General features: G+C 35.4%; 1 protein-coding gene across 1 annotated transcript; it reads left to right on the forward strand.

Moving 5' to 3' along the window:
• The first annotated feature begins 23277 nt into the window (after positions 1-23277).
• Positions 23278-24455, forward strand: LOC131073480 (uncharacterized). The gene is made up of 2 exons (XM_058009915.2): positions 23278-23510; positions 23682-24455. The coding sequence occupies exon 2, from the start codon at positions 23702-23704 to the stop codon at positions 24257-24259; it is 558 nt and encodes a 185-aa protein (XP_057865898.2). The 5' UTR covers positions 23278-23510; positions 23682-23701; the 3' UTR covers positions 24260-24455.
• Positions 24456-25862: the final 1407 nt, after the last annotated feature.

Below are 25862 nucleotides of genomic sequence, written 5' to 3' on the forward strand. Positions count from 1 at the left end.
CATGGGGCCTACTCGGATTGGTAGTACCACAACTCCTTTGGAGGAATGTTCTGCATCATCATAGGCTTTGATTGTGATCTTCTTGCGAGGATCCATGGATTCAATGGCATATCCCAATGCTGTGACCAATTGTAGTATACAAATATTTAAGCCTGCTCCATTATCGATCAAGACTCGCTTGATTCTGTGCTGGTTGATAAAGCCTTCAATGTGTAGTGAAGCATTATGAGGTTACTAGAAGGAAGAGTTGTCACTTTTAGAAAAAGTGAGACAAGGTGATGACTTTAGACTTCCAACCATGGCTTGAAATTGGTCTGTATTCAGGTTTGCAGGGACTGACTCCTCTTGGAGTGCTTGATCCAAGATTGTTTTATGAGATGGCGATAGGCACAATAGCTCTAAAATGGATATAAGCACAGACGTTTTGTCTAATTGTTCCACAAGATTGTACTACTTGGGTATGGAGGTGGTGCCTTGTGGAGCTGCCTTTATGGTAACCTTGCCACGACGTGTAACTACATTACAATTGGAGTTGGGATTTTTGATGGTTATAGTTGCAACTTGTTCACTGGCATCATATAGGTGATTTACAGTGTAATTATATGCAGCCTGCGTATAATCCGTGGTATCAGTGCCTCGCCTGGAAGTGAAAGGACCCCTTTGATCTTGTGATGGAAGTGGATTTTTGAACATCAGATGATCATTGTTTGTTGTTTTTGAGTCATGTCCTTCGATTTCAATTTCACCTCGGTCAATAAGATCCTGAATAAGATATTTTAATTAGTGACAATTACTTGTCTTGTGTCCTCTCCCTTGGTGGAAATCATAGTGGTCAGTATCTCTCCACCATGCGGGTTTGAGTTGAGGCTCATAGTTTGATGTTTTAGGTAGAGTGACCAAATTTTAAGAAAGGAATTGTCACAATATTGTTTCAATGGGTTCCCCTAAGGGAGTGTATGTTCGTTTTTGCTTTTTCTGATGAGGTCTAGGTTCATCATGAGATGTGATGCGACCTTGATTGGAAGGAATATTTGTGTTATTCTGAGGTGGAGGATTCTGTCCTGCAAACCGAACGACAAGTTGTGCAGTTTTTATAGTCCTGGCATCCACAACCCCATCGTTGACGATATTCTTATTTTTGTTCTAGAAGCTTGGTTTATCACTATTGAAGCGTGGGTGAGGACTATCCTTTGGTTCATTATAGATTTTGATAATTCCTTTCTTGATGAGGGCTCGTTCACATTTCAAACCCTTGGTGATCATATCATTAAAAGAGTCTATGTCTTTGACATCCAGGTGAAATTCCATTTCTTCGTTTAAGTTGGAAATGAATATTTCCACTAGTTCTCATTTAGGTAACTGAAGAGAACGTCTGCTAGACATTTGACGCCATTGTTGCAAGAATACTGAGAATAGTTCACCTGGTTTTTGTTTAGTGTTGCACAGATCAGCCATGGTGATGTGGCGTTCAATGTTATGAGAGTAATGAGCTAGGAACTTCTGGATGAGTTCCTCAAATGTTCTAATGCCACCTGATAGTCGGGAAAACCATGATGTGGTTGTTTTGCCCAAGCTTTGGGGAAAAAGGCTCATTAGGTATGTGTCTTCATATGCCACTTCGAGGCAAGCGGAATGAAATTCTCTGACATGATCACGAGGCTCTCCCTTTCCTCTATATTTTTCAAATTTGGGTGTTTCAAATCCTTGTGGAAAGGGTGGCATATAAAGATTCCTATCAAAAAGATAGGGACAAATGTCATTGAGTGAGAATTGGTTAGTTTTGACACCACTATTAAGTTGTTGGGCGAGATTCTCGACTTGTTGCCGCAACATCTCCATTTCATTTGGAGGAGGAGGTGGTGGGTTACCTTGAGGAATGTTATATCTAATGGGATCTCTACCTCTTTCCTCTTCATGGTGACTTTTTCATTCTGATGCTTGTCTTAATTGGGCAAGATCAAAGTCAGAGGGGAGTTTTGCTCCTTCTTGAGCGAGCTTTAAAAAGTGAGCATCCGCATTGCTCCTGAGTATTTCATCAAAAAGTTTGTTAAAGAGAGGGTTAAGCTGGGCCCTTTCTATTGTTGCAGGAGTGGGAGTACTTGGGTTTTCATCATTTGCATTTCCTCCAAGTGCTTCTTGAAATTCATTGAGATTTTCCTCTTCTTCTTCCTCAATTTCTATTTCTCGTTGCCTTGATTGTGACTGGGTTTGGGCCATTTTGTTTACAAGCTTTTGTTGAAGTTGTATGAAAATGATGATGAGTTGTTGATGAAATGAAAGATTGATGGTTGGTGAAGTGTTTTGCGTATGGATCTCTAACAGTTAAAGGTGGATGTAACCGGAATTCCTTCTTTGAATTTCTTGTTTGCTTTTGATAAGGTTGGATGTGATAAGGTGTAGAGAAATCTGAGATGTGTTACAGATTTAACTACCTAGTAATGAGAGGATTCACTCATGAACTAGTTTTAACCTACGTAGATGTGCCTCTTAGGATGAGCTTATCCTAGATGTAGAAACAATCTAAAAAGTGATGTGATGTGTTTGATTCAAGCAATATCTAAAAAGAGAACTCGAGACAAGAACCTCTTAATGTTTTGAGAGTTGGAACGGATTGATGATGAAGTGATGATGTATGAGTGAGATAATGGATGAAAATGTTTTTAACTTTAATAAAAGCTTTGTGTCACAAATGGAACAAACTTTACCTCTTCCCTTTCGGGTGTTGGTGGTATTTCTAAAGCTACGTTGTATGTGATACAGATGTTTGGGAAAAAGTTGGGATTAATCTTACCTCCTTGGTTTTTGTGATAACTCAAAGCTCTGTATTGCATAAAAGCTCTGTGGTTCAATGACTTTGAATCAAATTCATTTGTTTTGCCTTGAAGGTAGAGACGCATGTGACGTAGAAAAACTCTATGGGAGACAAAGATTTGTCTATTTAGATAGAATAATTTTCTCCTTTAGATCAAATCCTTTGAGCTCAATGGTCTTCTTTTCAAGTTGATATTCTGATGACATTTCTTCTTTCGCAAGATGTGAAGAATGGTCATAAAGTTTGATTCTTTGTTGTTTGTACTTTGTTTTTGGTATGTTTGTGGTTGCTTTGAAAGATGCTTGGTTGGATGAATACTTTGTTTTGGAATTTGATTTTTTTTATGTTTCTTTGACAAGAAAACAAAGCAAGCACACAAACACAAGAATGTTGCCTAAAAGGCACAAATGAGTATGGGTCTAGATCAACCCAATCCTTGGACTTTTATATGACCCTTCCTTTTAGATGTATTTTAAGGTGTATTTCCAAAGCCTGAAGTTGGCTCAATTTGCACTTGGTCTTTGACTAAAATGAAAATACTTCAAACACTTTTTATCCCTAAGGTCAAATGGCCAGTTGTGATAAATTTAGCCCACATCTTGATATTTCTTCGACTTTGGTACTACATACCTTATGAATCTCGCCATGGCAAGTAAGGATGTGATATACTAAGTATTGCATGAGCATAACAAATAGATGATCCCTATGATGGGGGAGTCACCACTTTTATCAAGCCACAAGTGACTTTTCAAAAAGCTATGTTTCTACTCAAGGAAATATGTATGGTGAGTATCTTGGGAGCAAAACCAGCTATGCTCTTGCACTAAATTATATCGCAAATATCTTCAATCAATAGAACGGGTGGGCTACTACTTAAAGGTGTTTAGTCATGTTTGATGTTTTTGGACATAAGTTCAATCTGCAGTGACTCACTTAAGAGCCTTGTAACCAGTGGTGGGGCCCATTTGTCCTTTCAGCTAGTTACACTGTAGGAACAACTATACCCAAGGCTACAGCTTTCGCTCTCACCTGATTTCTATAGCGGCTCGAAGGACTTACCGTGTGAGGTCGTTCCCAAGAGTGATGTGTCTCTTGGTAGGCCCCCCTTAAAAAGATAAAAAAAAATTGAGTGTTACTAACACTTTTCTCTTACACCTAGGACCATGAAAGCCAAGGGAGAGGATAGTGTGTGTTAGAAGTAGGACCACTCGACCAACTTTTTGCACAAGTGTGCCAAGCACGAAAACACTTGTTCTTTTTAACTTGCCATTGCAATGTGATCTAACTATTTGGAGATGTTGTTCCAACATTCATGGTGTTCTTTTTAACTTCAAATGCAAAGGTTTGAGTAAACTAGAATTTTGAAAATCCTGGTTAACTGAAATTGAAGCACGTATGCATGAAGGAAAATCACTTTGCAAAAGTTTTAAACAAGTTGATTGTGTATTTTATGTGCACCAAAAATTGAAGTGTGGATTGTAAATTCTTTAGTTTGATGCAAGAAAATTGAAGTGTTGATTTTAAGCACCAAATAAAGTGTGTTTCCTAACTTGCAAGAAAACAAATTTTGTTTTGTTCAGTTTTAATGGACCAAAAACAAGTGATCCTAACTGGAAAGCAAGGGAAAGTTTGCTTGTTCAATTCTTAAAACACCAAAATAAAGTTTTCGATTTTAAAGAGGTGAGTTTTTAAACCTACACAAACAATAACCAGTTAGTAAAATCCATACCTAAGGGGGGCTTTGACAAGCCTAAAAATTTTCACTTTTTCGGTTACAAGGTCTTTTTTACAACGTTCTATTACAATAGCGCTAGTCTGTGTTTGAACAGATGCGCTATTTAACACAAACGCACTAAAATAAGAAAAATAACAAGGAAGGCAAAAGTGCTCAAACAGGATCAATAGCGCCAAAACAAGGTCAAAAGCGGTCAAACAATGTCAATAGTGCTAAACTTGATACAATAACGCTATAGTAAGAGCAATAGCGCTAGAAAAACAAGTTTCAATAGCGCTATAACGTGATCAATAGTGCTAAAGCACAACCTGTGTGATAATTTCAACATTCAAACATGTTATTGGTAAAAAATAAATGATTTTTTGGGTGTTTGGATTCATGTCGGGTTCACCAAATGATGCTCTACAAAACGGACAAGGTTAGCAAATGACAAACAACACAAGACACAAAAAATCGTTAGTGGTAGTTAACCAAAAGCTAATCTAAATAGGCATATCAAAAGAGATACTAAGAACATGAAAGAATATTTAACTAAAGAAGCAAATATGATGAGGCATCTCCAAATGCCTCCTAACATGCTCTTGGCTCCTTCTCCTTTGTTCCTCTCCTCTCCAAGTTCCAAAATAGTGTAGCTCTCAGTAGCATTTTACACTATGGATGCTTATGGAGGATTGAGATTTGAGTATTTGCTCCAAATGTAAAATGAAAAGCTAAAATACTAGATGCTATTAAAAAAGATTGATTTTAACCAAAATAACAAGATATTAGATTGCTATGCTAAATGCTCTCTAAAATGCCTATAGGTTAAATGCATACAAGTTTTCAGGATGTGAATTATGAAGAAATGGACTCTATTTATAGGAAAAATGGAGCAATGGATGGTTGAGATTGAGCAATCTCAACAAGGGTCGGGATTGAATGATTTCAAATCCATGTGAGGGCTTTCAACCCAATCCCAGGATGACATGTGTCAATTTGAGATAGGTTGAGAGGAGAGGGAATAAGCATTAAATGCTTGACATGACCTTGGGAGTTAAGGTCAAGGTTAGTTGAATGAATAAACTCTTTATTCAAAGAATAAAGCTTTTATCCAATGGATAAACTCTTGTGAAAAGATAAAAGGGATAAACATGGTCAAAGCAATAAATGCTTGGGGAGACAAGTTGAAATAACCATAAATGGTTATGTAAGAGCCATTAATGGTCATGTAAGAGCCATTAGTGGTTTTGGAAGACTTTGGAGGTTAAATTGTTGAACACACAACATTAAATGCTTTTCAAAGACTTTGAAGTCTTTGAGAAGTGACTCCATGTTGCTTAGGAATGTGACAATAATTAGGGGATGGATTAGGCTAATTTAGGAAGGGGTTAGAAGAATCTAGAAGGGATTTTAGGAATGCAATTGGATTTGGTGGGTGAGGGAAAATAGGATTTTTAATTCAAATAAATTAATTTATTTCAATAAATGTGTGCAAGTTACATTTTTAGGAGAATGCAAGTTGGGGGGGATAATGATTTAAATAAATGTTTAATTTAATTTATTTAAAAGAGGAATAGGGGGATTTAATTAAATAAATAGATTTTATTTATTTAATTGATTTGTAAACTTGGTTTAATGAATTAATTAAAATAAATCGAATAATTTATTTAATTAATAGGAGAATGTTTGAAGATGGATTAATTAAATATTAATTAATTAACTCATGGCTAGTGTATTTTTAATCAAATAAATAGAAAATATTCATTTAATTAAGAAGTACAGATTTGTGTGACTACAGGTGCCAATATCATTTTTATGCTCAGGTCTGGGTACCAAAGACCATGTACCATTCTTTTCTATCTAGTCAAGTTCCTCTTCCATAGCCTTAATCCATTCTTCATCTTTGTGTGCCTCTTTAAATGTTTTGGGCTCAAATTCAGAAATCATGCAAGAATTCTCTCTGACCTTTCTTCTTGTAAGTATTCATGCATCCTTATCCCCTATGATCTGCTTTGGATCATGATGCAACTTTACATACCTAGGAATGATCTTCACTGATTCCTCTTGTTTTTCCTCTTCATCCTCATCTTCATCAGCATCTACATCAGCATCTACTAGTGTAGGAGCATTGTTACTTATACTTGGTTGTTTTGCAACTGGTTCCTAGAAGGTTACATCCGGTTCATCTACCGCTCGCTCACTATCGGTTTCCTCAGGTTTCTCAGAGGCTTCATCAACTCTAACATTGATACTTTCAACAATTCTTTGAGTCCTATTGTTAAAACACTTGAGAGCTTTTCTCTTGGTGGAATACCCTAGGAATATTCTTGCATCACATTTTGCATCAAACTTGCTCTAGTATTCACTTCTCTTGATATAACACTTGCTACCAAACACTCTAAAGTAGCTTACTACAGGAGTCTTACCTGTCCAATACTCATAAGGAGTTTTATCCTTACCTTTCTTGATGAGTACTCGATTCATGGTGTAGACTGTAGTGATCACCGCTTCTCTCCAAAAAGTGTTAGCAACCTTCCCTTGAATCAGCATCGTTCTAGCAGCTTCAACTATAGTCCAATTGTTCCTTTCTGCTAGGCCATTTTGCCATGGAGTCTGGGGGGTAGACAATTGCCTCTTGATGTCGCTCTCTTCATAGTACTTATTGAATTCTTCAGAAGTGAACTCACCTCCTTGGTCAGTTCTAAGACATTTAATCCTCTTACCGCTTTCCTTTTCAACTAGTGCTCTGAAGGCTTTAAACTTTCCAAAAGATTCAGATTTGTCTTTCAAGAATGTGACCCACATCATTCTTGAGCAATCATCAGTAAGAATCATAAAGTACCTATCTCCCTAAACACTTCTAGTTTTCATATGACCACACAAATCATTATGCACAAGATCAAGTAAATTATCTGCTGTGAAAGATTTACCTTTGAAGGTTGAGGAAGACATTTTCCCTAGTTGACATTCTCTGCACAAAGGATTCTCCGGTTTGTTCAGCATAGGCAATCCTCTAACTACCTTGATCTTACTAACCTTCACAATATTATCAAAATTTACACGGTAGAGTCTTCTATACCATATCCAACTGTCATCAAACTTAGCCATTAGACATTGATTGATATTTGTATTTAACTGAAATAAGTTAACTTTAGTCTGCATACTGGTGGCCATCAGTTCACCACTCTTGTTACTACTTACTAAGTTGCCATTAGTTTTATGTCCAAAGTCATTCTATATACTCTAGTCGGTTATAGAAGAAAGTAGTCACAAAGCCTAGTATACACCGAGCTGTCTACCGAGCAGAACTAATGATATATCGAGTGAACACACACCAAGTGAAACGTGTTACTAGATTCATCGAACCTAGACACACATGGGAAACGTGTTACAAGATCGAGAAACAAAGAACTGTTATCACATTGGAAATTGCACTTAAAGATTTTGTATGATTTTGAGGTCATCTATCCAATAAAATTTTTGTATGGTTATTCATTCGATAAATCATGTTTGTAAGATTGAAGCAGTGAACCAGATCACCAACATAAGAGATCTATTTATACAACATGAATTGAGGATCAAATGGGTATGTGTGTATGAGTGTGAAGACAGACATATGTGAAAAGAAAAATCATGGGAAAGCACTAAGTGTTATGACTGTTACAGAGACACAAAGGTCACTGAGAAGGATCCCAGAGAACAGTCAAGGAATAGAGTAAACAGAAGGGTTTACCGAGTTAATCTATGGGTTACTGAGGTATGCTATAAGCAAGGTAATCTCAGTTTGAGCACATAGAATTTGCTATAACATTTCATATGTGAAGTTGCAGATATTTGTAAAGATTTTATTGTAATATTTTGAGTTATAAGAGAAACCTTTAACAGGGTAAAAGACTCTAACAAAGTCTATAAATTGTAAAGCCTTTAACTAGGTGCAACATTTAGTTTAAGTGTTGTAAAATCCTTTAGCAAGGTAGATCTAATGATCTTGATACTCCTAATAGGGTAAGCTATCAGAAATAGTTGAATATGTAGCTCTAACCGAGCACCCTTTATTATTGCAGTAGTGAAGTTGTGGGTGCCATCCCCACTGCAGTTTTTCTCTCTAACCAAGAGTTTTTGCGTAACCAAAATATATGTGTTATGGAGTGAATCATGTATGATTGTTATTTATTTGTTTTAGCTTTATGTTATGTTACAACAGTTTTTGGTTTATGCTTAATAGTAAAGTTTTGAAATACTGATTCACCCCTCCCCTCTCAGTACATTAGCTTTCCATATTGGGCCTAACAATTGGTATCAGAGCTTCAATCTTGGAAAAGGGTTTAACAACCTAAAGAAAAAGATCTTATCAATGGAAGGCTATAAACAATCTTGGAGAATTGTGTATTTGCAAGAAGAGTTGGATCATGCTAATCAAGTGATTGCAGACATGCAAAGACAAATGCAAAAATCATTGAAAGTCAGAAGAAGATTGTCTGATGATTTACAGGACTCTCAAGAGTTGGTGGAACAGATTGAGACATCATCTGAGAACAATATATTTGAAGAGACTAAAGAGATGATTGGAGAACTGAAAGAAAAGAACAAAGCACTGACTGATCAGCTAAAAGCAATGAAAAGAGGACATGAATATTTCAGCACATAGATGACTGAAAATCTTGATGCATTGAGGACAACCGAGGATAAGTAAGAGATCTAGAAAGAGAAAAACAACAGCTTGAAGCATTAGTATCTGAAAAGAATGATGAAATCACCAGGATGACTGGAATACAAAGTAATATGTCAGATCAATTGGGTTATGCACATCATGAAGCAAATCTAAAGGATAATGAGAATCAAGCATTGAAACTTGAATTATCAAGATTGACCGATGAACTTGAAGTAGAAAAGAAATCCAAAGAAACACTGAAGAAGAGTTATGAAGCATCAAAGATGTTGGATGAGCAACTGAATACAAGAAGACCCAGCAAAGATGCAAGACTTGGTTACAAAGGAAAAGACTCTACCGAGAAGGGAATCCACACCACCGAGAGAGGAGAATCATCAAAGAAAGCTGGAAACAAGAAGAACATCAAAGGAAAGAAACTTATTTGCAACTACTGTGGAAATCAAGGTCATACTGCCAACTTGTGCCAAATCAGAAAAGGTAAGCAACCGAATGTCATTAGGTCTAATGGTTATTGTAACAATTGCAATAAATATGGTCACACATCTAATCAATGTAGGACAAAGTCTGTTAACAATTATCAGAAGGCAAAATTCAAAGGGTTTTGTAAAAACTGCAATAGATATGGACATAGTACCAAGAAGTGTTGGTTTAAGCAAAAGAACTATATGTGGTTTACACACTGAGCAAATGCTAGAGGTTATCGAACTCACACAGATCCTAACCAATAGTATTCTACAGTACCATGTTATTACAATACAAGGATATGGTGTGAATGTTGTGGAAGATATGGACATATAAATGCCAACTGTTTTATAAAGTTTGGAATGAACAACCGAAGATCATGGAGAAATCCTAGTATGGCATGTTTTCATTGTCACAAAGTTGGACACTTGGCTAGAGATTGCAGAGATCAACCTAGAGGAGACACTGAAGAAATAAAAGGCAAATTACAGATGATTTGGAAAATGAAAGAAATTGTGTCAAATGAAGAAAGCACCTTATCTACTGAGTTAGGTGCACCTATTCCAAATTAATCAGTAAAGGTATGAAGGGACTACATTCTCTCAAGGCTAAATCTTAACAGTTCCTATTTTATCATGTACTTATTTCAAAATCTGCATAGCTAAAGATGTATTAGGAAATTAAAAATTTTATCAAGTCTTTTGGAAGCCTATCTAGTCGGTGAATACAGGAAGTCTGGCTAATCGGTAAAAGCATAAAAAGGAAGTGGCACCGAGTGCATTTAATGTTTTCTGACCTAACTGCATGAAGCCCGATAAGGTATATTATGTACTTAAAGCTTTTGCATGGTCATTTTACACTTACCAAGTTTTCAAGAAAGCAGAGCAAAGCGATTCAAAGGTGATCAAACCTCCTTTGAAGCAAAATTCAAGGTATTTACATAAATCACAATGCATTGTCAAGCTAGTTTACCAATCATATCAGTTATGAATATCTGTCTTACATTTGTTAAGTGGAAAGCGTCTACCATTTAAAAGTTTTCAAACCCTAAGGATCTTTTGTTAAGTGATTATCCAAAATTTGAAATGGCACCTAAGATCCAGAAGCCCATTGTTGTTGAGAACATTGAAAAGCCCTCACTGAAATACTCTCTAACTCCTAAAGTAGCATCTGAACCGGATGATAAAACTGCATTTTCACTCATTCTGGATAAGGTTTTACTAGTTGAGGATGTTAGATTCTTCACTAAGTGTCGTGTTGAGGAACTAGGTCATGTTGAGATCAAGGACACATATGATGAATTGTGTACTGATGGGAAATTGGATAGCAAGTTTGAACACATTAAAATCAAGGGATTGACTAAAGCCCTAACCTATCCCCGTGTCTTCAAACCCCAATGGGTCATGTTTGTTTTGAGCAGAGTTCATGATGATTTCATGTGGTTAGAGGAGCAACCATTCAAAATCACCAAGGAAATCATTCATTTGATCACCGGTTACCCTATTTTTGATCATGCCCGAGCTCAGAAAATGATATCACAAAAGGAATTGATCACTTTAACCGGAGTTGAATCTGATTGCAAAGGACTGAAACTGAACAATGTCACAGATGCAGAGCTGAAGTTTTCCATTAGAGTAATAGTTTATTGTTTCTTTCAATCGGCAAGGGAAAACAGTGTACCTTGTGCAGCAGTCGATTTAGCATATAAAATTGTGAAGAAAGGAATGAAAATTGATCTATGCGAAGTATTGTTGGAAAACCTATTTGAGAATCTAAACACCATAAGGAAGCTGAAGAACAACAACTCGACAAACACATTGAAGTTTGGATCACTTTTGGTATGCATATTTTTCTATTTTGAGAAATTCTTTCCATCATTCGGTAATGTAGTTTGGGAGCTACACCGACCAATCACCCATCAAATCAATGACTTCATCAAACATCTAGGTGATAACTTCAATGATATTATGGATGATTACTTTAGCAAGTTTCAGGAAAAGATGCATAACAGGTATAGAATTCCACCCCAGTTAGTAGAGAAATACAAGGATGACATATGCTTTGAAGTAGACACCGACTACTGCTATGTCAATGTTGTGGAACCGAGAACTCAATCTTTTCCACCTATGGGTTATGAGATTGATTTTGACATCACACAACAATAGATAGATGCTTTTCTTACATTACCAAGGCATGATACCGAGCTGAGATACAGTACATATGAAGAAGTTAAAGAGAAAGTGAAGATGAGCATTGTAGTACCAAAGACTACAAGGAAAGCAACAAAAATGATCAAGACATTAACAGAGAAATTTGGAGAAGGTTCTTCCTCCACACCTGTCAAGGGCACTCTAGTCATCACCGAGGAGGAATCTGAAGCCCAAGAAGTAGCTATTACATTGAGCACCAAGTTGCCTAAAGGGAAAGTTTTGAAAAGGAAGAAACAAGATACATCAAAGGTATCACCGACTCCTTCAGTAAAGCACCCAAACACAAGATCATCTACAACATCATCGAGTGAGAAACCAAAGAATGTTGCCGCACCAAAGGTAACAAAAACTTATAAGAAATCTACTCAGAGACTCATTTTGACTAAAGAGTCCAGTGGCACCGAATCTGAAGATGCAAGCAAATTTCAGAATGTTAAGAGAAAAAAGGAAGAAGCACATAATGTTGATAACTTTTGTGCTAATCTGAAACAATATGGTGGATTTGGATCATTTAGATATGTTAAATATGACTCCAGATCTGATGCAGAAAAGAGACAAATTGAAGAAGCTATAATCTGCACTCTTCCAAAATTCTGATTGGTCCCATTGGAAGTAACTAATTCTATTCCAAAAGAATTGTATTTGCATATTGATAATAGGTGGAAATATGCCATGGACTCGGAAAAGAAGATGAGAGAAAGAAGTCTGGTACATCTCTTTCCAGACATGTCAGTAGATGAAATAAGTGAACATCTGAAAAACTACCACTCAAACTTTCTAGTCAAGCAAAGAGCCTTGAAATTGATGAATGGCTTTTATTTGGATGTAGAGAATGAGACCAAGGAAAAATGGCAGGAAATCTTTCGAATCAAGAATGATGGTGAGCAAGTTGAAGTTGAAATAGTTGATGTCACCGAGCAAGATCCTGATATCACCAAGCAAGACCCTGCTGACACTATACAAATTGATGAGGATATCATGGACACCAAGGGACAAGAACAGGAAATGATAGAAGGGAATGCATATGCCAAACTAGTATCCAGTGAGTCAGTTTTGGAACAATTTCAGCCCTATCCTCCGGTCACTCAGCCTGTTTCAACCAAGGCCCCTTAGGATACTAAACAAGGAACAGTGGGTCACAAGTCTACAGAAGGAGAAGCTACTTCTTGGGCCACCAGGGAACAGACTTCTCAAGCTCCTTCTAGCACTAAAAATGTTACAACTAAGACCCCGAGCAAGGATTCACCGAAGGCTACATTAGAGGTTCAAGAAATTGATAAAAGTGTTGCCTCTACCGAGCAACCTATCGAGAGTCAACAAGCCTCCCAAGCCATTGTATTAGTTCAACCGATGAAAACTAAAGATAAGAAAATGAAAAAGCATAGTTTCAAATTAGATTTGTCAAAGCCCATTGTGTTGCCAAATGTTGACATTTCTAAACTGAAAGGGAAAGCACTCATTGAATTTGGTGAACTATGCAAAGCCAAAGCTGAACAGGAAAAGCAAATGGCTATTCAAAAGAAAAACAAAGTACTTCAAAAGGTGAAAGCACTATTAACAGATATGCTACCTGAAGCTACAGTGACAAAAGATGCAGCCATCCATATTCAACTGGATGAACTCCTAACTAAAATAGAGACATCTGGAGTAGACGCATCTGAATATTTGAGCAAATTGAAGGACAAAGAGCTCACTGCTAAAATGATTTAAGAGGTACAGAAAGCCATTGCTGTTGGCAAAGTAAAACTTGTCAAATTTTTTGTTGAGTTGTCCCCTCAACTCAAGCATATTCTTTATTTATTTCAGAAACTCTGTACATTCTCTTTATTCATTAAAGATATCAAAAATAAAATAGAAGTGATTGTGAAAGAGATCACCAATCTCTCAAATAAGTTGACCATTGAGCCAAACTCTATTCAGAATTTCTATACCAAGCTACAAAAGCTCATGGCTCAACAATTGGAACTTAGGAATGAAGAGCACAAAATAAGGATGGACATTATGACTCTTCAAACCTTATTCATTCCACACTTGTCCTTCATCCAAGAGCAGATCAACAAGGCTACCTCCCTATCCACTCAACAAGAGGGAAGCACCTTAGATGGACTCATTTCACTATTAGCTGACATTACAACTCAAAATATACTCATGGATAGTGTCAAGGATGCCCTCTCTGCCACTCTCACCAATGCAAGGACAAAGTACAAATCCATTTTTGACTAGTTGCCTCCACCGAATGGTAACTAAGTTTTCATGTTTGTCAAAAAGGGGGAGAATGGTATCAAAGTATCAAAGGGGGAGTGTAGTATACAGGGGAAGTATACAGAACACAGTATCCAAATGCATAGTTGAATTTGATAGGGAAGCAGTAACCACTGAGTTGTGACAACCGAGCAGTTAATACATAACATTGATCACCGAGCATGCAAAATTAGAGTTATGCACAATATATTGATAAGGGGAGTATATCTGAATATACTATTTCATTAACAAATGTATATACTGTTTGATTAGTCAAATTTTGTAAGTATATAGATTTTTGAGTTATGACTTTGAAAGAAGTTTTGTCAAACATCTCAACTAATGTCAAAAGGGGAGATTGTTACTACTTACTAAGTTGCCATTAGTTTTATGTCCAAAGTCATTCTATATACTCTAGTCAGTTACTACTACCGAAATATTCAGTCAGTAAGCACAGAGCAGTCAGTTATAGAAGAAAGTAGTCACAGAGCTTAGTATACACCTAGTTGTCTACCGAGTAACACTCTATGTCTACCAAGCAACAATAATGATATACCGAGTGAACACACACCGAGTGAAACGTGTTACCAGATTCATTGAATCTAGACACACATGGGAAACATGTTACAAGATCGAGGAACAAAGAACCGTTATCACATTGGAAATTGCACTTAAAGATTTTGTATGATTTTGAGGTCATCTATCCAATGAAATTTTTGTATGGTTATTCATTAGATAAATCATGTTTGTAAGATCGAAGCAATGAACTAGATCACCAACATAAGAGATCTATTTATACAGCATGAATTGAGGATCAAATGGGTATGTGTGTATGAGTGTGAAGACAGACATATGTGAAAAGAAAAATTATGGGAAAGCACTGAGTGTTATGACTGTTACAGAGACACAGAGGTCACCGAGAAGGATCTTAGAGAACAATCAAGGAATAGAGTAAACAGAAGGGTTTACCAAGTTAATTTATGGGTTACCGAGGTATGCTATAAGAAAGGTAATCTCAGTTTGAGCACATAGAATCTGCTATAGCATTTCAGATGTGAGGTTGCAGATATTTGTAAAGATTTTATTGTAATATTTTGAGTTATAAGAGAAACCTTTAACAGGGTAAAAGACTCTAACAAAGTCTATAAATTGTAAAGCCTTTAACCAGGTGTAGCATTTAGTTTAAGTGTTGTAAAATCCTTTAGCAAGGTAGATCTAACGATCTTGATACTCCTAACAGGGTAAGCTATCAGAAATAACTGAACATGTAGCTCTAACCGAGCACCCTTTATTATTGTAGTAGTGAAGTTGTGGGTGCCATCCCCACCGCAGTTTTTCTCTCTAACCAAGAGTTTCTGCATAACCAAAATATATGTGTTATGGAGTGAATCATGTATGATTGTTATTTATTTGTTTTAGCTTTATGTTATGTTACAATAGTTTTTGGTTTATGCTTAACAGTAAAGTTATTGTTGAAGAAAAGTTTTGAAGTACTGATTCACCCCTCCCCTCTTAGTACATTAGCTTTCCATATTGGGCCTAACAACTCTTTCCTTTTATTTTGCACACTCTATCTTTGAATTCCAAAGTGAGTCCTTTATCATTCAGCTGGGCAACACTCAAAAGGTTATTCCTGAGACCTTCTACCCAATACACATTATCAGCACTGCTTTTTCCATTTAGAGAGATGGACCCTTTGCCTTTTACCATACATGGTGCATCATTACCAAATCGGACTACACCTCCATCATACTCTTCTAGAGACAAAAACTTTCTCCGGTCACCAGTCATGTGGTGAGAACATCCACTATCAATAATCCACTCATTAAAATTATCAGAGCGAGAGATAAGAGCCTTCTTGTCTGACACATCTTCCTTAACGGCTACAAACACTATGTCTTCGCTTTCTTCATATTTTGATTCATCATCAGTGACACCTTCATTGACTGCAACAAGATAGTTTCTCCTATTTCCTCCTTTGAAATTTTTAAACTTCTTTGGTTTGTCCTTATTATCATTGTTGGGATAGTTGACAACAATGTGTCCTATCCTATTGCAAGAAAAACATTTTAGAGGGAGCTTACCTCTGTATTTTCCAGTTCCCTTAGGAAGTTTCTTGGCAAGAAGAGCTTCAAACTCCATCAGGATCTCCTCACCATCCATATCCCTGCTTTGTCTAGGTTCACAACTGGTATCAACCTCTTTTCCCTTTCTAGATAATCCAGCAGATGCTCTAAAGGTTGATTCAGTCTTCTGAACACTGCCATCATAACTGTTTAGCTCATATGCGGTCAACTTAGCAATGATGGAGTCAATGGATACCTTTGTCTTGTCAATAGATCTCAACTCCTGAATAGCGGCAACCCTTATTGCATAGACCGGTAATAAGGTTCTCAAAACTTTGCTAACAATGGTGGAATCATCCATTGTACCTCCTACACTCTTGATGTCTCCAACAACAGTTTTAATTCTTATCCCATATTGTTGAATAGTCTCTCCTTCAACCATCCGCATGTCTTCAAATTTTCCTCTAAGGCTCTCTTCCTTAGCTTGCTTCACATGCTCATCACTGCCATAGATAGACTCCAGAGTATCCCATACATCATTGGGATTGTCTTTGTCTTGAACATCTATAAACTCAATATCAGATAGACTACTGATAAGAGCTTCCATGACTTGCCCATTCTACTGAATTTCTCTTCTTTGATCATCAGTGAGAGTACCGATAGGGACAACATAAGTATTCTCAACATAGTTCCAGTGTTGAGCACCCATGCTTTTAATGTAGATCTTCATTCTGTCCTTCCATATCTTAAAGTTATCTCTGTTGAACTTAGGACCTTCCCTCTTCATCATTAGAATAGGATCTTTTCCTCAAGCGGTTAAGCTTATAACACAGAGGACCTAGAGGATGCTCTGATACCAATTGATGAATAATGATGAATAGTAAATACCCAATAGATACTGAGAGGGGGGGGTGAATATAGGCAAAAACTTCTTTAACAACTTAAACTGCAAACTCTGCACTAGCTGGTAAACAACATCACCGATCTAAATCAAGGCACTATCGGTAAAACACAGTATGACTGTAAAAGACATAAACCGGTAACACTTAGATCTTCACAAAACCTAATATCTCATTTCCACTTCACCCATATGCTTAAACAAGTAATACATTAGAAATATAATGACCATTGGATCAGCTTGCATTACCGCTTAATAGAAAACATTAAAACATCACATGAAAAAGCATCACACATGACACACTTATTTTTCACATGGAAACCCAACTGGGAAAAACCACGGTGGGGATGAATATCCACAAGTTGTTCTTAAACTCTTTTGAAGTTCGCTCTATTAGGAGCCTAGTCTGGTTAAAGACTTTACAACTAGTTTTGCTAGGAACCGATCCTGTTAGGGATCACCCGGTTAAGGGATGGCTAAATACCCGGTTAGAGGTTAAAACCCTGTTAAAGGTTACCTTGTAAGAGGATTTTAAGAACTCAATGATTTTGAGTCACCCTATTAAAGGATTTACAAAAATCCTGTTAAAGCTACCCGGTAAAGGGATTTTCCATCTGCTGAAATGGTTAGAAGTCAACAGGTAATACATTGATCTGATAACAACACTTAATGCCAAAGCAAATCCACTTCAATTCCTTTACATCTGCAATTACACTCTACAGGTATCTACTCACTTCTCTGGTCTGGAAAGAATCACCTCACATACAATCATTTGCCAACAACTTCAAATAAAAATCATCATCGACCTTATAGTCAACAATTAGGTTGGTAGCCAAAACCTAAAACCCGAAGCATCTAGGTTAACAATACAATCGGTCCAATCCTGATCATTCAAACACATTGCATAGGGTAAAACAATCTTGAACAAATCTCAAGACGTTCTTCATCGTCCATTCTTCACCGCTTCTAGAAGCTAATAACCCATCACGTGCTCTTCACCATTTACTAAGATTTTGCTCATTCCCGAGGTAGACAGAATCTATCTTCTTCATGCAAGATCCTCAAGGAGATTCTTCACACGCACAAGGCTGACATGGCAACGTGATCTAATCTTCATTTCAATGCTAACTCATCACAAGATGTCATCGGTCGAATCACATAGACTTAAAATGCATCAACCAAAAACCCCGATACAAACTTTCCATATACCGGTTCACATACCGGTTCACTTTTTGCATATACCAGTTCATACCATCATACCGGTTCACTTGCCAGTTCACTTACTTCAATATATCGGTTCATACTTCAACATATTGACGTCATCTTCAATATACTAGTTTATACTTCAGCATATTGACATCAATGACAACATGTAATCCCATCATGTATCAAACTCTGCACATATGCCAACAGAATTTCAGGAGCCTCCTTAGCCATCTCAAAAGTTTTCTTTGTATCTCTTCATAAAGAAATGATGCAACCACTTCATCCATCTTGAAGGTGGTAGTGGTAAGCTTCCAATGGTCATGGCAAGGTGAATCCATGAGTCTAGTAATAAACACAACAAAGTCATGCAATGATTGTCTTCCTCCATATTCACACCAACAAAGAAAATTGGGAATTGTGCATGTCAACAAAATTCAAATGATCAACCATAAATTCTCCTTCCTCCATCCTCTGAGAGTACAAATTCTTCCTCAAGAAAAGATTATTTACTAGGGATTTAGCTTGATAAATTTCTCCAAGCTTCTTCCAAAGATTTTTTTGTATTTTTCTATTCATGAACATTTAACAAGATATAATCAACTAAATAGTGTTATCAAAGCCTTGGCTTTTTTATCCATCAAATATTATATTACTTGTGTTATTCTAACAACTTTTGAATTGGATATAGCAGTTCATAGATTTCAATCTATGAGCATATCCTCCATCTTAAGCTTCCATAGCTCAAACTTACGACCATTAAATTTCTCCATATCCATCCTTCTAGATGTGCTTGCCATCTATTCCTAAAAAAAATATCTCTACACAAGCTCCCACTCAAGATAATATTAGCTCAAAAAATCACCTACCCACAACTAGAATCAAAGATGATTAAGATCTGATACTAACTAAAAGGAAGAAAGGTACATAGAAAAAAATTTCTATGACAATCTTATGAGGAGAGTTGTACAATTTTTTTGTTAATAGTTAAAATATAAAAGATAAACACAATAATAGAGATGAATAGAAACACACACATGTAAGTATAAACCCACAACATAAGATATACATGGGGAAAACTCTTTCAAGAGAAAAACCCCACACTCCAAAATCTTGGTTTATGAGTTACAAATCTACAACAAGATTACATACACTTGCAAAGAAAGTATTCTTGTAAGAGTATATTCATTGAAACAATTTCAACAACATATGGAAAACCTCACTCCAAGGCATACAAAATATAGATATTATAAGTTTGAAGTGGCTTCTAAAGAAAGCAAAAAGAGGTGGCCATCCAAATCCATGTGGCACAATTTTCTAAAATCTCTAAGCATCTAATATAAACCTATCCAAGATTCTCTAACTCTTCTTACATGCATCAATACTTCTCCAACCTATCATATAATTTGTTTCTTACATGTCATAGTCTATCATAGAAATCTATCATACAATAATTATAACATGTTGACATATGGGAAAGAATCTCTACCATAAAGTTGGATGCCTATATCCCATGTGGGGACAAAAAAATCCTTGTAATCTCCCATGTCACTTTCTTACATGATGAAAAATATAATATAGGCACAAATAAATATAATAATTATTAAATAAATGTTAGGAAATATTAAGGTTGACATCTTAATTTTCCACATATGGAACAATGCACTTAGATAGAAGACACGAGTCATATTTGACATGATACTGTTGCTAGAAGCTTGTTGTATGCGATGGATTACACAAAACTAGATATGTTCTAAGTAGTGGGAGTTTTGAGTAGGTGTATGTCTAATATGGTGAAAGAGCATTAGACTATAGAAGTTCTTCAAATATATTTATAGCACTTTATTCTATTTGTCAGCAAAGAATACCTAATTTGGGTAGGGACCTAGACACATAGGGTTAAATGTTGATACATTGGGTTAGTGACATTGATAATAGAATCTCGACTTGTGGTTATGTGATTAACTTGTTTGATGGTGGTGTTGTTTGGATGAGAAAGAAATAAGTTATTATTACTCATTTTAATGTTGGATCTAGGTACATTTAGTTACTAATGATCTTGAAAAATTTAAGTATTCTTTTGGAGATTGTGTTTAGATGACATTATATAAGATGTAGTAAGGATTGACTATTGATAAGTAGGAGGTATTTTACATAGTCTGTTAAATTATGATATTTATATTAGGACTTGACTATGTAGTTGAATATTGATATAAATATCCAAATTGATTATGATAATTAGAGTGCAATCACTTTGGCTAACAACCCTACATCTCATGCATAGAAAAATTACACTGATTTGTGTTATCATGTTCTAAGGCTGGTAGAGGAAAATATGGTTTCAATTAAGATATCCATTTTAGTGAATGTTGTTGATTCACTGACAAAGCCAATGATAACATAAAATTATAGATGGCATAGATTGGCATGGGCATATATGTCTCTATCTATTAAATTTAGTTGTTTTTTCTCTTTCCCCTTATCAAATTTATATAATAAATGGAAGATTGTTAGGAATATGTTGTATATTTTTCATGTTTTATACCATTAATAGACTAGAGCCTTGTCCACAATGTTGGGGCCTAGGGTGTCACCTAGGTTAGGGGGTTTGGGGGGCCAACGATCCTCAAAATGACACTTTATGGGTAGTGTATGGTTTGAAGTTAACAACATTATAATCTCCAACATATGTTTCTATGCTATTTTAAGTGACCATCCTCTTAGTATATGTTAGGTTCATTTCCAATTGATTTTGGCCATTCCTTGATCAGAAAAAGATATTGCAAGAGCCTTAGATCTCAAGAACCCATCCCTTGAAAAATCAAGGAATGACCAACTCAAATACTTGTGAATGTTGTCATTTTCTACAAATCTATGATCCAGTAACATTTTAATTTTTCAATTTATATATGTTTAGTAGCGAAGAAAAATAGGACTGTCATAATGTTTAAAAAGGCCTACTTCGAAATTGACTTGTTTTTAAAATAATTTTATCAAATATTTTTTAAATATTTTAAGTATGTTAGTATTTCAAAGAAGTCTAGAAAAATTAATATTATGAGTTTACAAAACCATCGATGCTTTAATTTAAAAGGATTTTCATAAGACCACCCTTTTGATCCTAGCAAAGTTCAAAGTGTATGAGAGATTTGGCTAGTTCACCCAACTTTCCCAACCATAGAAGTTGACTTTGCGAAAATGTTGACAATAAACCCTAAAAGCTTTAATTAAGATTCTTCACTAAGCTCTTAGGCAACACAAACTCTAACAAGAAAATCAATATAAATAATATCCATTAGTCCTTGATGCTTAGTCAAAGAATTTTAATTTGATGGAGTAGAGACCCCTTGGTTTAGCTAATTAGTCAAAGAAGTAGACACCCCTTAGTCTTTGATTCTCGGTAAAAGAAGTCTTATTTGATAAAGTGAATGTCTCTCAATCCTTTTTTTGTTGTTAAAGAGTGGATAACCCTTAATCATATGCTAAAAGGATATAAATTACTTATACACCAGAAGATACAAACTGTTTCAAAACTTCCAATTATTTTTTATTTTTTAAACTATGGGAGGGGTTAGAGTAAGAGTTGAACCCTTTTCTTGGGACAAGGTGAAGAGGATTGCCACTCTATGGGATACTCATCGTAGAGGAGGAATCTCTTATTTTCTTAAAGCCATGAATGAACATGATCTAGTTCTATCCAAGGAATTCAAATGTCCTTAAAAAAAAATAGGGTTATTTGGTTTAGGGGAATCTCCTTCTTTGCGATTGTAGAGTTGATTGCAGAGGCCACAAACTTAATGTTGGAGGTTTTTTTTGTTTTTTGTTTTACAAAAGTGACAAAGTTAAGAACATGAAGCATCTTATAAGTTCCTTAGAGGCAAGGAGAAATTAAGATGGTGGACTCTTAATTAAGGGTTGGGAGAACTTGGAGGATAGGTTGAATTGCATTAAAAAGAAATAAGGCGATATAACTAGGGACCTTTAGGTGATAGTGTCAACCAAGAATATGGTAAAAAACTCACCACTAGTTTGTTTATTGTATAAAATGAACTCCATGAAGAAGACTTAAAAAAAATAATTAGGGTGGCCAATCACTGCTAAAGGTCTTGCCAAAAGGACATGTGCTAAGACTACTAAGAATGTTAAGGATAAAGGGATTGTGGTGGAAGATGACACTCTTGAAACCTCCTTTGAAGATTAGGTCAACTCTTTGACCAATGAGGAGAATTCTACCTCTAGTTTAAAGATGCTAGCTAAGTATGACAAGCTTCCCTTTTTACTGTGTTCTCTTTGTTCTTGCTTGTTCCTTTGTTGTTGTTTTTATTCCTACTTTGATTTTTTTTGTTGTTCTTCGGTGATGCCCTCACGTCTCATGAAGTTCATTTTTTTATTTTGACAACTATCTTATAATGAAAAGAAGAGGCCTCTTTCAAAATCTCTTCATCTTAATAAAAAACATTCCCTAAAAAAGAAAAGTATAACAAAATAAATACCCTTCAATTTTTTTTGTCCTTAAAAACCACGATGAATAATCAATCTTAAACCTCATACTTAATGACAAAATGTAATTATTTGTTGATACCATTGAAAATGACCTAGTAGTTGACCGTGTTCTAATAATTGTTACAACACTTGTTGATTTAGTGCCCAATACTTTTAACAATATTGCATCAATAGTTATGACTTTAAAGTTGTTGACGTTGATTATGACCACCCATAATTGAATGAAATGTATTGCTTGGATCTAAAAAGCAAAAAAACATGTGTTGCCACATGAGCACCCCAATAAAACACGATTTTGTGTACAAGTATTGATCTCACTTTTTTTTTGGACCTTTTTATACACTTTGACAAAAAGCATGCTCATGTGGCATCATATTTAATGATGCGACCTTGAAACCTTAATTATAAGCAAAAGACTTGCCAAATAAACTAGTATAAAAAATTGAAAGTGATTTGAAATTTCCATATAAAATTTTGAGAAACACAAATACTTTCATACTTTCATAAAGTGATTTGAAAGCGCTTCTTATTCTTGTCTGACAACTATTTTGTGCTTTTCTTATTTATCCGACATTAAGCAGTTTGGGTTTCTTTTCTCTTAAAACTATCCAACTTCTGACAGAGAGAAGAGATTTCTCTGATTGCTTGTCCACAATTGAGAGTTTCTTTATTTATCAGATCCAACTTCTGACACAGAGAAGAGATTTCTGCCCTTCGTAATTCAGAAAGGTACAGTAATGGCGCCATTGTTGTTTACAGAGCAACCCTGATAAATATGGTGTTCTTGATTGCATTTATGTTTGTGGGGTTTTATTCGAAATTAGTTTATTTGCCTTCAAAATTTGTGGGTCATATTCAAAATTAGTTTAAATCACACCCACCTTTCTGTTTTTTCTACAGGAAGAACAGACAACTATTTAATGGCCAAAAAAGCATTTAAATCGCGCTTTGCCCCCTCAAATTCTCTCCCTCCAGTGAGTACAGAGGCTTCAGGAATTCCAGTAAGAGAAACAGCATTCAGTAATTCCAGTAAGAGAAACAGAGAGGAGCTCAGGGTTAGCTGTTTAAAAGCAGGAGAAAGCATAAAAGATTTGGCAGACAAGAATGTGGACATGAAAAGAATTCTTGCATCAATATCAGAGGAATTGCCAATTAAGCCATTAGCCCTATCAGATAGGTTTAGGTTTTTCACAGCTGAAATTGCATACAGGAGAAGAACTGGAGAAGTAAAACGGGAAAACAAAGAAATGAAATGCACCATTGAAGCAGTCAAAGCCCTGTTATCAGGATATAAACGCCCAGCTCGTAGAGTCAAATTGGCAGAGTGTCTGGAGCCCGAAAGAGAGGTATTGGAATTGGCCATGAATGCCAACTCAATCAATACCTTATTTGATACAGTGCTTCCCAAGCTGGTTGGGTTTGAATCAAATGAAATCAATGAGCAGGGCACAAGCTCAAAGAGGCCTCGTACCCAGTAAGCCATTATTTGTTTGTTAATTGTCTGTTATGGCATTGGATCTTTGCATTTCATACTGATTTCACAGAGAATTTCTAAAGAACAGAAGATGTGGTAAAAATTGGCTATAGAATATCGCCATTAAAATCATGATTCTTTCAAGGATACTGCTGTCAAGGGCTTAACTGTGTTTGTGGAATCATATTATGGTATTGGCATTAACTGTGTTTGATTTCATTAACACTCCCCTCACATCATCAAGATGATAAAACTATAGTTAAGATCATATTTGCTTTTAGATGTGAGTTATTATAAGCTGTAAAACAATGGTCACTCAAATTTGATAAGCGAGTTTATAGGTGCATCTTTTAATTTTTGGATAATATTATGATGTGAGGTGTTTCTTGAATTATGATATTGTTATCAAGATTTAATTGTGTAGTTTTCGAGTCAAACTCATTGATCTATGTTTCATGAGTAGTGGTTCACAGGACCCATCTCTCGTGAAATTGAATGGTACACTTCACATTCATTGCATCTAGGTGATGTTCAAAGAGACCCTGTACTCAATAAGCCATAATCTGGTTGTTAATTTTCTTTTATGACATTGATTCTTTACATTTCATACTGATTTCATAATGAATTCCTAAAGAACAGAAGATATAAAACCACTTACTGTTTAGGCAATGTAAACCCATGATCCTTTCAAGGATACCACTGTCAAGCGGTTAATTGTATGTTTGTGAAATCATGTTATGGCATTGGAATAAACTGTATGATTTTATTAACATTCGCCATCATCATTAAGATGAAAAAATAAAATTGATCATATTTGTTTTCAGTTGTGAATTATATGCTGTAAAACATTGGTCAATCTATAATTTGTTTGATGTACATTGGTCATTCAATTAATGATATAAGATTTTCAAAATCTATTATTTGTTGGATGTTGTTTCTGGATTAGACCATGAGCAAGTTTTACATGTCAGATTAGGTCGTGTCAGGTTGGGTGGTTGTAATGTATCTCTGAATTTTGGATAATGTTATGATTTGTGGTGTTTCTACAGTGATTATAAATCTATTTAATTTTAAAATTAATCAAAAAGATAATAGTATAACTTAAAAAGATGAGTGATAAATATATATGAATAAAATTGTTGTCATTTGTAAATATTCATAGACTCTTTTAATAGTTTGAAAGTGTAAGAATAAGAGTCCTTGAAACAGATTTCAAGACATCAAATAATTATATTGAATTTTAGAATCGGCCTAGTTTATGATACTTCATGCAAAAAAAAATTTAATAAACAATATCTTATTATTTTAAATTGAAATTAAATTATATTTAAATGAAAATGTTGGCGAGTTATTATTAATTGTAGACTTTTTGAATCTAATGGCCAGATAAAGCTTATAGAAAGTATTTTCTTAAAGAGATTACATTGGTATAAATTTTTATCAATATAAAATTATATAATTTAGTCTAAAATATAAGATATTCAATTGACTTCATTAAGACCTAACTAAGTGAGATTAGGTCATGTGAAATGATCTTATGAAAAAGGAAAAGTGGTGAAACACAATTAATGCATGAATCTTACACACAAATTTGAATATATTTAAGG

Source organism: Cryptomeria japonica, chromosome 1 (assembly GCF_030272615.1).
Source record: "Cryptomeria japonica chromosome 1, Sugi_1.0, whole genome shotgun sequence".
Classification (NCBI taxonomy): Eukaryota; Viridiplantae; Streptophyta; class Pinopsida; order Cupressales; family Cupressaceae; genus Cryptomeria; species Cryptomeria japonica.

Coding starts and splice junctions, on each gene's coding strand:
- LOC131073480 (XM_058009915.2), top strand. CDS start 23,702: ATGGCCAAAAAAGCATTTAAATCGCGCTTTGCCCCCTCAAATTCTCTC.